This window comes from Sorex araneus, chromosome 2 (genome assembly GCF_027595985.1).
Source record: "Sorex araneus isolate mSorAra2 chromosome 2, mSorAra2.pri, whole genome shotgun sequence".
NCBI lineage: Eukaryota > Metazoa > Chordata > Mammalia > Eulipotyphla > Soricidae > Sorex > Sorex araneus.
Genome location: NC_073303.1, coordinates 133,196,640 through 133,209,380, shown reverse-complemented (window position 1 = coordinate 133,209,380; position 12,741 = coordinate 133,196,640). Strand labels below are relative to the sequence as shown.

Below are 12,741 nucleotides of genomic sequence, written 5' to 3'. Positions count from 1 at the left end.
CAGACATGAAGAAACATTTTTAAAATAAGAGTAAAAGTTTGTGGGGGTTTACAGCCGGTAAGGCACTTGTCTTGCACACAGTCAGCCGATTTGGGTTCCATCCCCACAGCACACATGGTCCCAGGGTCTCTACAGGCGTGATTCCCACGTATAGAGCCAGAAGAATCTCTGAGCACTGCTGGGTGTGGCCCCAAACCCCCACCACCCAAAAGTGAAAAATTATTAACAATCTCTCGTCTATAGATGACTGGCTGCCCACGTGCAAGACCTTTCAGGAAATATCAGGTTCCCAACAAGGCCCAGGTGAGGCTGTGACATGGGAAGATATTTTAAAAGTTATTATTTCATTTTCAGAGGCATATTAGAAAATAGAACATATGGTCTGATTCCATTGTTTTAAAAAGAAAACTTCAGAAGCATAAGAAAGAGAACTTGAGTGAACATATTTTTAAATGTTAGCAATGTTATTTTTGATGATGGGAGAATAGACCTTTTTTCATTTGACTGCCTACTCCTCTTTCTCTATGTTCATTTTGAGATGAGATACAAATATTTTTTTGCTTTGTTTTGTTTAGAGCCACACCCTGTGGTGCTCAGGGTTTATTCCTGGCTCTGCGTTCAGGAATCACTCCCGGCACAGCTCAGGGGACCGTATGGGCACTGGGGATTGAACCCAGGCCAGCCATTTGCAAGTTAAATACCCAACCACTGTACTATCACTCTGGACCCAAGGGCAAGTCACTTTTAAAGGCCTGGGTGGGTGAGTGGGGCACCCTGAAAAGGTAGTACGGGGATTGAGGTGCATGCCTGGTAAGCATGCAGTTGAGCCAGGGTCAATCCCCGGTACTACTCTATCCCCTGCGTCCTACCAGGCGTTATCCCTGAGCACAGAACCGGGAATATGCCCTGAGCGCCAGCAGATGTGACCCGATCCTCCTCACCCAAAAAAGAGTGAAGAATACAAAACTTTAAGAGACTTTCCTGGGGAAAGTCTTAATGTAATTAAATTTGGCAATGATTTCTTGGCTATGACAACAAAAACATAGAAAACAAACTCAAAAAGGGGGCACTTTTCATTTAAAATGCATATTAGGGGCCAGGGAGATGATACAGGGGTTCTCAGCGCCACCAACATGTGTCCTCCTCGATTTCAGCCACTCTGCTTGTCATACTCCAGCCCGCAACAATGTGTAGGACCTCTGTCCACGAGCCAGGTGTGTACACGCCTGAGCTAAAGTGCTGTGAGGGCACCACACCTATGCGTAACCACCACAGGGCAAAACAGGCCTGAGACCCCAGTCGCTGCGACAGCAGCCACAAAGGAAAAGGGAACGGCAAGAACACAGGAAGGGGAAGTAAATAGCTATACACAGAGGGCACAGCACAGTACCAGATGCATAACGCATCACCACATTATAATGGTGATTACATGATACTTACCATAATCTGATTAAATTATAAATTAGTTCCCTAGATGAAATTATGAAACATGTTATTTTTATGCTATTTATGATTATATCATTAGCAAGTATAGATTATAAGGATATATGTAATATACACATTATACAATGGTCATTTAAGAGAGCCATTTCGTTTCTGCTCACAAGTCAATCAATGACTCCCACCTTCAGATGTCCTTCTTTGGGGGTCTCGCTGCTTGAATCTGGGACCCTGTGCTGGTTCAGCCTCCTTCCCCTCGCTCACAGACATAGGCTTGGAAGAGACTCGGGGCCATCTTGGAGGGATGGGAAAGACCAGGGCAGTGCCACTGCCGGGGACTGAGGACAGTCGACCAGGCAGAGAGAGGACAAGCAGATCCCCAAGCTTCCAGTGTGAGTGTGTGTGTGTCTGTTGTGCTGTGTGTGACACTGAGTATCTGTGTATCTGTAGAGTGACTCCAATACTGGGAGGCCACAGGTACACCAACAGTTCAGCTCTTGATCATGAGGGTGACAGCCACAAAAGGCTTCTGGTGCTCCGTGCCGTCCACTTCTTTCTTTCTTCCTTCCTCCCTCCCTCCCTCCCTCCCTTCCTCCCTCCCTCCCTCCCTTCCTCCCTCCCTTCCTTCCTTCCTTCCTTCCTTCCTTCCTTCCTTCCTTCCTTCCTTCCTTCCTTCCTTCCTTCCTTCCTTCTTTCCTTCCTTCCTTCCTTCCTTCCTTCCTTCCTTCCTTCTTTCCTTCCTTCCTTCCTTCCTTCCTTCCTTCCTTCCTTCCTTCCTTCCTTCCTTCCTTCCTCCCTCCCTTCCTTCCTCTCTTCTTTCCTTCTTTCTTTCTTTCTTTCTTTCTTTCTTTCTTTCTTTCTTTCTTTCTTTCTTTCTTTCTTTCTTTCTTTCTTTCTTTCTTTCTTTCTTTCTTTCTTTCTTTCTTTCTCAGGGTCTTTGTGGAATTGTGAACTCCTTTTCTAATGTGAGCCCATTTAGTAATATTCCACTAATTCTCAGTTTAGTAAAAGTTAAAAAAAAACTATAAAAACCCCCAAAACATCTCCTAAGTGGCCTTTGGCAAACACCCCCCGCCACACACACACCCATTTAACCTGCAATAGAATTCCTTTCTGGCTGAAGAGCGGGACCGGTTAGGGCACCCGCTCACCTGTAGCCAGCATTACCCACTCGTGTGCTTAGTGTGGCCAAGCACAAGTGGTCCTTCCAGAAAGAGATGTGGATGGGGGACAGGAGGACAGGACTTCACACACTGGTATTTATTATTCCCCATTAAGATGTTTGTCTCTCAGGGAAAGTTTGGTAACATCACTGGGCGGGCCAAAGAAAGCACTTAAAGACAAAGAAAGTGCAAATGCAGAGTCTATTCCAGGCCCCGCCTGGCCCGGCCCACGACAGTTGGTGGGGGTGCAGGACGAGAGCAAAGGCCTCGGCACTGACCCAGGACACTTGCCACAGCCAGCCTGACTGTTCTTCCCAGGAGCTCCCCTCTCCTTGGGACCCAGGCGTCTAAAGTGACCTAACTCACCTGCCTCTCGCTAGTGATGGGCTGGGCAGGGCAGGGGGTGGAAGTGTTCCTTCCCCAGAGCAAGAGGATGGTGCTGGAAGAAGTCCTAGTTGTGACTCATCTGAGCTCACTGTGGGCAAACCCATCCCCATGGAAACTGCCAGTCCTCAGAGTGGGCTCAGCTCCCGTCAGCTGGTGTCCATCAGTGGCCTCCGTGCTCTGCGCCACACTCTCAGTCCACAGATGCCCCAGTGGGCCTGGTAACGAGGTGCAGGGAGCAGAAAAGGCAGCCCCTAAGAGGAGCCAGGGGTGTGGTCAAGAGCCTGTGAATGCTGGCAGAACTTTACAAGAAAAAAGCATCCAACCCTATCCAAAAAATGGAGAGAAGAGATGAATAGAAACTTCCTCAAAAAGAAATGCAAATGGCCAAAAGGCACATGAAAAAATGCTCTGCATCACCACTCATCAGGGAGATGCAAATGAAAACAACAATGAGATATCACCTCATGCCACAGAGACTGGCACAAATCCAAAAGAACAAGAACAACCAGTGCTGGTGCAGATGTGGGGAGAAAGGGACTCTCCTTCACTGCTAGTGGGAATGCCGACTGGCCCAAACTTCTGGAAAACAATATGGACATTCCTAACAAAATCTAGGAATTGAGCTTCATTGGACCCAGCAAATCCACTTCACAGCATATACCCCAAGTTCCAAAACAAAATGGAGAAAAGACACTTGATCTGTGTGCTCCTCGCTGTACCATCCACAGTAGCCAAAATCTGGAGACAACCAAAGTGTCCAAGAATGCATGACTGGATTACAGAAACTATGGTACAGCCATCTACGATGGGATATTACTTGGCCATAAGAAAAGATAAAGTTATAAAATTTGCTGCAACATGGAGGGATCTGGAGAGTATCATGCTTAGTGAAGTTAGTCAGAGGAGAGTGAGCTACATGGAATGATCTCTCACATGCAGGGTAGAAGGAAACATGGTGGGGAATAAAAGCATGAGCAGTTCTTTATGGTCAGTAAGAACCAGACCACTGGAGGAGTAATAACTAGGCGGAGGGAGCATTCAGCCAGGAGAGGCTGGTGGTGCTGCAAGGTGGTGAGGTGTTACGGACAAAACCCTTGGCGACATACCGCAAGCCACAGTGCGAAAACCAGTAGATCTCTCAAAAAGTGCCTCTCGTGGAGGCAGACTGGTGGGGGAAGGGCAAGTCGGCATTGGTGGAGGGAAGTGGCAGTGAAGGAATTGGTGCTGAAACACTGTAAATAACTTTGTAATTTCACAATAACTAATTTTTAAATTAAAATTTAATTTTAAAAATTTATAACATGTGTATGGATCAATGAGAGATAGTACAGTGCATAAGGTACTTGCCTTGCATGCAGCTGACCTGGGATTGACTGCCAGTGTGACATATGGTTCCCCATAGCATTGCCAAGAGTAATCCCTGAGTACAGCTGGGTGAGGAGGAGAGGAAGGAAGAGAAGGAGGAGGAGGAGGAGGAGAAGGAGAAGAAGGAGAAGAAAGAAAATAAGAAGAAGGAGGAGAAGAAGTCTTCATCTATGTAGACAACTTATTCAACATTAGAATTTTATATGGAATGTAAGAAAACAAAACATGCATCCTTTGAACCACAGAAAGCAAAGCTTAGCTAATAACAGTCTTGGGTAACAACTTGACTCGGAAGACAAAGGCAACTCCAAACTTGCCTCTCAGCGTGACTCTCAGAAGCAAAGCTTGCAGCACAGCTGAGCCGGTGCTGGTCTGGCGCTGCTGCAGCTCTGGGTGGCAACAAGCTGAGCACCCGCTGCCAGGCCTGGTCAGTGCAGTGGGGAGGGGTAGCCTGGGGGCCCCGACCTTGGGATACCCCCATCCTGCCTGCCCAGAAGAGCCAGCAGGGTTCTGCAGGGTGTGCAGACAGGAGAAGGGGTGGAACTGCATGCCCAGGTTGACCTGGCAAGGAAGGGACTCTGGCACCCCTGGGTTTGGCCTGGGCATCTCGGTGCTACCACAAAGCTCGAGCTCCAGCTCACGCAAGGTCGAAGATTACAGGAGTCGGGGGCAGGCAGCTGCCGAGTGGTCGCAGGAAATGAAGCTTGGGCCAGAGTGGCCAGAGGTAGACAGGACAGAAACAGCAATGATCCCTCGTCTTCCGCGGGTAGCGCTGACAGGCCTGGGGTGCTGGGAAGAGTGACGGAGGGTCTGGACTCAGCCACGAACATGGGCGTGGCTTCCTGACGGGGAGGGACCAGCCGAGGGAAGCGAGGGTGCGGCTCCCAGCACACCTGGGATATCTGAGAGCAAATGCCATGGAAGTTGCTGGAACACAGAACAAAGCTCCAAGAGGCAGTCAGCTATACGAGTGGTCCCTGGAGAAGGGGCAGGGATGATATCCCGGGGAAGCTCAAGGAGGAGAGGCAGAGTTGTCCGGAATCTCCCAGAGAATCCCCCTGTGTGTAAGCAGCAGAGCCTGTCCACCTTCAAGGTTGAGTCAGAGACTGGAGGGGGACAGGTGGGCGCAGCTCATAAAAGGCGAGAAGGGGCTGGAGGTGGGCAGGGCACGGTCCCCACATACAGGAGGCCAGGGTCTACCCTCGGCACCACACATTCCCCTGAGCACCCTGCCGGGAGTAAACCCTGAGCACCCCCGGGGTAGCCCCAGCTCCTGTAAAAAGGAAGTGACTAGGGGGAAGCAGAATGTGGCCGAGATGGCCAGTAAACCAGGAAATGAAAACTGCTGCTGAACAGAGCAGTGTGGTTCACTGATGCAGGCCGGGAGAGGTGGGCTGGTACTTCCAAGGAACAGCAGGAGCGGAGCAGGCAGGGGCTGGGGAGGCAGCAGGAGTGCCACTGCGGAGGGAGGCGAGGAAGACCAGAGACACAGAGCTGTGTGGGGCGGGAGGGCATCCTGCAGCAGCTGAGGAGAAAGACCTTTTTCTATCTGCACAATGATCTTTATCCTGAGACGTGTATGTCACTGCACACATCAACTGCTCATTTCCGTCACTGCGAGTGGTTTTACACTGAACGGCTACAGCATAACGCATTCATGCATCCATTTACTGATGAAGAGTTGGGGGCGAACCCCAGATTTATCTGTCTTGAAGTTTCAGGAACAACTTTTACAGGGACACGTGGTTTCATTCTCTGTAGTGGATGATTTGGTATATGTACAGTTTTTTTAATCATCAGAGAGGCCTCAAGTACAGGGCATAGAGCTTGTGCCAACAGGCACTTGCTAGAGCCCAAGTCTCTGGCATCCAGGAACATCGAGCACCGCCCAGCAGCTCCACGGTCTCTGATCTGGTCCGGGCTGCACAGGACCAGATCAGGTGTGTATATACAGGTGTGTATCCGAACCACAAAAAGGGCTGTAACTGCTGGAAAAGACGCAGGAGCCAAGCCAAGAGCCATGGCCTGTGCTGAGGGGAGCGCCCCCCCCCCCACACACACCTGTGCCCTGAAGCCAAGGGGCACACGCGGGCCGAGCCTGGAGTGTCTGGCCCCAACCACAGCACCCATGACCACAGCGGGGGCAAGAGGAGGGAATTTAAGAAACCAAATTAAAAAATAAATCATCAGGGCCAGAGAGATTGAGCATGTGCGGCTTTGCACACAGCTGACTCAGTTTGATCCCCCGCACCACGATGGCCCACTGAGCGCTGCCAAGAGTAATCCCTGAGCACAGAGTCGGGGGGCGCCCTGAGCACGCTCACAGTGACAACTCCCCCCACATAATATTAAAATACCAGGTTTTAAAAACTATTAAACTTCTTTTGAGAATGGAGGAGCCGTTCTCAGTTCCACCTGCAGTGCAGATGTGCTCTCCCACCCCCTTCCCCAGGTCTGGTATCGATGCACTTCAGTATGCTTGACGGGCCCAAAGGCCCAGGGCGAGACTCAGCAGTCTTTACTCACTTTCCTCTAAGGAAACTTTTTTGGATCATTTTTAGCGCATTATTCATAACAAGCAATACAAAATAAATTATTTAGGGGCAGGCTTTGGGGGTGATGAGAATATTCTAAATAATGGAGGTGGGATGGTGTAATGGTGTTGGGATTAGTGTTGTAATGTTGAATGTAATAAATTCTTGTAAATAACGTTATAAAATAAAATTAAATAAAAAATATATAAAATGCTTGACATACATTCTAGGGCCAGAGAGAGAGAGCCCAGAGTTTAGGATCTTGCCTTGCATGAGATAGACCCAAGTTCAACCCCCTGCGCCAGGTATGTGAGTGCGTGAGACTCAGGAGGAGGGAATCCCTGAGCACAGGCCAAGCAGGCCTGAACATCAGTGGGTGTGGCCCCCAAGCCATAAATAAACAGTCCCTTAGACAGAGCCAAAGGTCACCTGTGAGGCCAGAGCGACCCCTGACCTGAAGGGCCCCACAGCCTTGGGTACTGGGCAGGGTGGGGAGTACCTGTGGCTGCGGGGAAGAACACACCGAAGACGGTGAAGAAAGACTCCCCAGGGCTGTAGCGAGGCAGGGTGTTGTTCCACAGCAGGTCCGGGGAGTAGCCGACGAAGCCGTGTTCTGGAAAACACCAGGAGAGCAAAATGAGGCAGGTGCTGGCGACAGACCCCCCCCAGCTCATTTTCTTCACTGAGGATCGCCCCCACAGGGCTGTGCAGCTGGACGTGCGGGTGTGACAATTGTCCAACAACAGGAGATGTCTGGATGCACTGGACCAACCATGGACTCAAAACCCACTGCATCGGGAATCTGAGGGGTCTGGGACCATGCTCAGGGGATAGGGCATGAGCGAAATGCCTGGGCTAGAGTACAGTCCCGTGTCACGAAACTTCAAATAGTGAAGGGTGTGTGAGAGAGACAGACAGATAGACAGACAGAGATTTCCCTCTCCAAGTACAGACAGATGTCGATGCAATACCGCCCACTCCTTTTGCTTTCTTGTAGACCCACCACACTGAAACCTTCAGTGAGCATGTATTTATAAATTTGCTTTTATTGAAAAAATTGGTTGCTTCCCCGCACAAACTCCTTCCCGTCTTCAGATGGGCATTGGGGCTCTGTACGGCCAGCGGCAGCCCCTTCCTCTTTCCCACACCCAGGCCCCAGAGCAGGTCCCTGATCGCCCCCCCCCCCAACCCCCGTGCCTGTCTCAGTCTTCAGCATAACGACGGTGCTGCCCTGGGTCCACTCTGCTCCCCAGCCCCCAACCCCTTCTCGTGCCCACACAGAGCGATCCCGGCCTAGATGCCCTGGTGAGAAATTCAGTCTTACAGGGCCCCAGCCGAGCTCTGCATCCCCGCACCCAAGCAGGCCTCCACTCTGGGCCCCCAGAAGAAGCGCTCCCAAGATCTCTGCCTCGCTGTAGGTCTGGTCTGTTCACAGGCCACGTGGCAGCAAGAAGAGCTCAGGAGTGATTTCCTCAAAGCACATTAAACACTCGGCGCAGGGGCTGAACACCTGACGAGGCTCAGGCCCTTGGCTTCTTCGTCATGGGAAGCCACTCTGCACGGCACCCACAGACCCAGCAGGATTCCTGCAGCCAGCAAAGCCCATTCTTGGGCTCGGGAAACTCTCAGGCTCTGGGCCGGCCCTGGGGTCTCATCTCGGAGGGTGGGTTGGCTTGCCCCAGGGCTGTGGGTCAGGTCTCCCCTGTGTGGTCTCCACCTCCCACCCTGCCCCACCCAGCTTGCCCCCGAGTCCAGGCCCATTGCAGCATGTCTGTCTCACAGCTTCCAAGACTTACCACTTCAGAGGGAAAATATGCTGCAAAAAAAATAACAGAATGAAAGCTCAGTGAAGCCCAGGGAGCCATGGGAGTCCGGCAGGGACTGAAAACCGTGCGGATGACTTTCTCTCACTGGAAGACAGACTGTGCTGGGATATGAAGTCCCCAGCAGTATGCAGCATTTCAGAATGGTTTGGTGGCAGGCAGCTGGTCCTGGTCCAGTCAGCATCACAGCAACGAGCATTCCTGTCTCTGCTGGTTCCCCCCACCGAAACAGGACTGAGGCAGGGGCTGCACACACCTGGGCACGGCTGGGCCGCTGGGCCGCACAGCTCTGGCCAGGCAGGGTGCACATCAGGGGCCTTTTCCTGGTCAGCCTAAAGGGTCAGAGGGACATAAGGTCCTGTGGGTGAGTCATGGGGAAGTTTCCATCCCTTCATCTCACCAAGAGGCACCTCCGGCTGAGAGTGAGTCACTGCCCTGTCCACAGCAGCTCTCACACCACAGGCTGCTGGCCCGCGCCACCCAAGGCCTGTCTGGGTCTTTTACTAGAAACTATTTTTTTCTTTGAAAAGAACATTTATGGGCACAGATGTGGCTCAATGCTTTGTTTCTAAGAATGCACAGTGGAACACGGAAATGCCTGGCACTGGGGGGCTGGAGTACTTTATGCTCTTAGAAAGCATTTTCATTTGGGGATTTTTGGCAGGGTAGGGGTCAAACTCAGGTTGGCCTTAAAATCTTAGAAAGCAATTTTGAAAAGGACAGTCAAAGAGTGGACACTCTAGTGGGGGTGTGGTGTTGGGATGGTGTATGCATGAAATCACTTCACAAAAAATACTGTGAACCAGGGGGCTGTGAACATATATATATATATATATGTATACATATATAAACATATATAAACATACATTATATACATAGCGGGGCTGGAGTGATAGCACAGCGGTTGGGCTTTCGCGTTTCACGCGGCTGACCCGTGTTCGATTCCTCCGCCCCTCTCGGAGAGCCCGGCAAGCTACCAAGAGTATGGAGCCCGCACGGCAAAGCCTGGCAAGCTACTCATGTGTATTGAATATACCAAAATCAGTTACAATAAGTCTCTCAATGAGAGACATTACTGGTGCCCGCTTGAACAAATCAATGAGCAACAAGATGACAGTGGATATACATAGCAAATCAAAAGACAATCACTAACAACTGCCCATGTTACAGACAGTACTTGCTAAGAAACCTGTGTGTCATTTATAGGGTACATACCAAAGATAGGTTTCTATCCACACATGAAAGGGCCAGAGGGACAAAGTGAAACACGGAGCTGTACGCGTATTGCAATTATGGGTGACTTCTTTCTCCTTTCCTTTTTCCCTTTCACCAATTTTCCACTTGTCTTTGATGAAAATAATAGACTTTCTCCAAAATGATATCTTATAGAAACACAAAATAAAAGCAGCCAATGGAGGGGAAGCCCACCTTCTCCAGCAATTTTTCTAGAAGCAAATCTCCTATTTTTTTTTCCATTTGTAGTCATTGTGATTCTCAAATGATTCAAATGGTTTGTGAGAAAAGCACAAGATGAAGAAAATTTCTAAAAGATCAACAGAGGGTGGGGGTGGGGGGAGAGCTGGCACAAAGGAGATGGCCTGAGTGGGACCACATGGGGCCCCCTCCCGGGCACCGCCCGCGGCCAGGCAGGCCCTGTGTGCCGGGCAGCATGTGCCCAGAGGACCACCTGGAGACTCCTATCCACACCTACTCATGCGGGGGCGCGCCCTGGGCACTCCCCTCACAGGTGCCCTGCCTGAGACTGGCACAGGAGGCCTCCTTTCCTCGCCCCCCCCCCACTCCCACCCCACTTGCAGAGGCCTGACCACCCCCCGGAGGTCTGGCCCCAGCAGCCCACACCCTCACCCTCAGAGCGGGCACCCACAGCAGGCACTGACACTTCTGCCTGGGCTTCCCAGGCCCGTGCAGGTCAAGGTCAGCTGGGCAGGCTCAGGACAAGGGCAGAGGGGCTGCCCGCCCTCCTCTCCCAGAGGTCCAGGTGGCTGCCCTGCTGACACAGACAGAGGATCTCCGTTCCCCCCACACGACCCCGCTGGGACAGAGTGAGCGCCCTCCGCCACAGACACCACACTCTGTACCCCGCTGAAGGGCCCAGACCGGAGGGGCCTTGCTGGGGCACCGCTCCTTTCCCTGGCACCGCCTCTGCACCCCCAGCCACCACCATGCCCGGCCTGGGGAGTCTGTCCCTGACAGAGCCAGAGGTGGCCCAGAATCCACACTGCCAGCCTGCAGGAGTAGGGACAGCAGGCCCCAGGACACCCAGAGCCTCCGCAGAACAGAGCTGCACATGAGAAGCACCTTGAGGGCAGGGGCTGAGCAGCAGCCAAGGGCCCAGGGGCCCGCCAGGCACGGGGTGAGGGCCACAGGGCCTCAGGAGTCTGCCAGGCATGACTTGTGGGACTCGGGGGCCCTCCAGGCACAGGGTGAGGGTCCCAGGCTCCAGAGGAGCAGGACCCTGTCCAGATACCCTGCTTAGAACTGCCCACGTCCATCTGACCCCTCCTGGAGCCCCAGGCCCAGCTCGGCCCACCCTCCGACTCGCGCCCACAGAGTCCTTCTCTGCCTCCACTGTGTAGGCGGGCAAGGGGCCTGGGGGCCATACTCTGAGGGCCCCATCTTCTCCCTCATCCCCGAGTGACTTCCCTGCTGGGCCGGGAGCCGCCCGGAGTGTGCCAGTGGCCGCGGTGGCCACACAGCTAGTTTTGGATCTAAGGACCAAAAGTCCAACTTTAGCCTGACTCAAAGCAGTAGCCAAAATGAAGCAGAGCTGAGGGCTGAGAGCGCGGATGTCCTGTCCGGGGCCTGCCTGAGGGACACACACGCACAAAGCACCTTGTGGGTGCAGGTCACAGGGTAATCAAGGGCGGCTGCTCAGACTCAGGCCCTGCGGGGTGGCCAGGTGCCCTCTGAGCGGGTGGGAGGGACTTCCGGCACTGGCTTTCTTCTCAGCTGAGGCCCCCCACCCTCAGACGCCCTTTCCTGGGAACGACAATGGGAGCGTCTGGGGCACCAGGAATAGACAGAGGAAGAAGCCGGGCGGGCCCGGCTGGGATGCAGGAAGAGCAGCTCCCCTCACGGGAGGGAGGAAAGGAGAGGCCGGCTTCTGGGAAGGGCACACGCCCAAAGCACCAGGCAGGGCGGGGTGGGGAGCCACAGGACCCCTGAAGGAGGAAGTACAGTGGGGGTGCACACTGGGAGCCGAGCACCTGCCCTACTGGGGCCGGGGTGAGGGAACACACTGGCTTGGAATCCAGAAGATGTGCATACACACACACACACATACGCACACATACGCACACTTGCACACGCACACACGTGCACACACACGCGCACAAACACGCATACATGCATACACACGTGCACAAACACACACACATGCACACACACACCACATACGTACACACGCACATCGCACGCACACACATACATGCACACATGCACACAAGCATGCACGCACACGCGCACACACACACACACGTACATACACACACACACCCCCGTCCATGACTCCCTGACCAATCTGGGCCCTGTGCGTGTGAGCACCATCACAGCCTGGCGGGAGGCAGCAGCTGCTGGAGGTCATAGGGGGCGTCCAGGACCCAGCCTGCTCCCGAGATAGGGATCTGCATCCCTCAAATGAGCTCAGAGACCAGGACTTGGGGGTGCCCGAGGCTGGTCTCTCCTGGTGTGAAACTAGGGTCCCAGAGCTCTGTGGAGTAGAGGGGAACTCGAGGGGAGCAGGGCTGGCCCGGTGCTCCTCAGCAGCTCCACCCGCAGGAGAAGGCTGTAAGCCAAGGCCTGTGTGCCATTGCAGGCTGCAAGGGCCCCAGGGCAGCGGGCAGGGGCCCGGGCACGTGGCAGTGGTGGAGTGCTAAAACCAAACCAGGAGGGCCACTGCAGCCATGCGACATAGGCTGCCTGAAGAGAGCGGAGAGACAGGCAGAACAGGCGCAGAGACAGAGACGGAGACAGAGACAGAGACAGAGACAGGCACAGAGACAGAGACAG

The 12,741-nt window shown here is 53.0% G+C and overlaps 1 protein-coding gene across 1 annotated transcript in view; it reads right to left on the bottom strand.

Moving 5' to 3' along the window:
- SLC12A8 (solute carrier family 12 member 8) overlaps positions 1–12,741 on the bottom strand; it is a 151,236-nt gene that overhangs the window by 55,568 nt on the left and 82,927 nt on the right. The window contains exon 6 of the mRNA XM_055124500.1: positions 7,389–7,502. Coding sequence (XP_054980475.1) covers positions 7,389–7,502 — 114 coding nt within the window. The remainder of the gene's footprint in view (positions 1–7,388; positions 7,503–12,741) is intronic.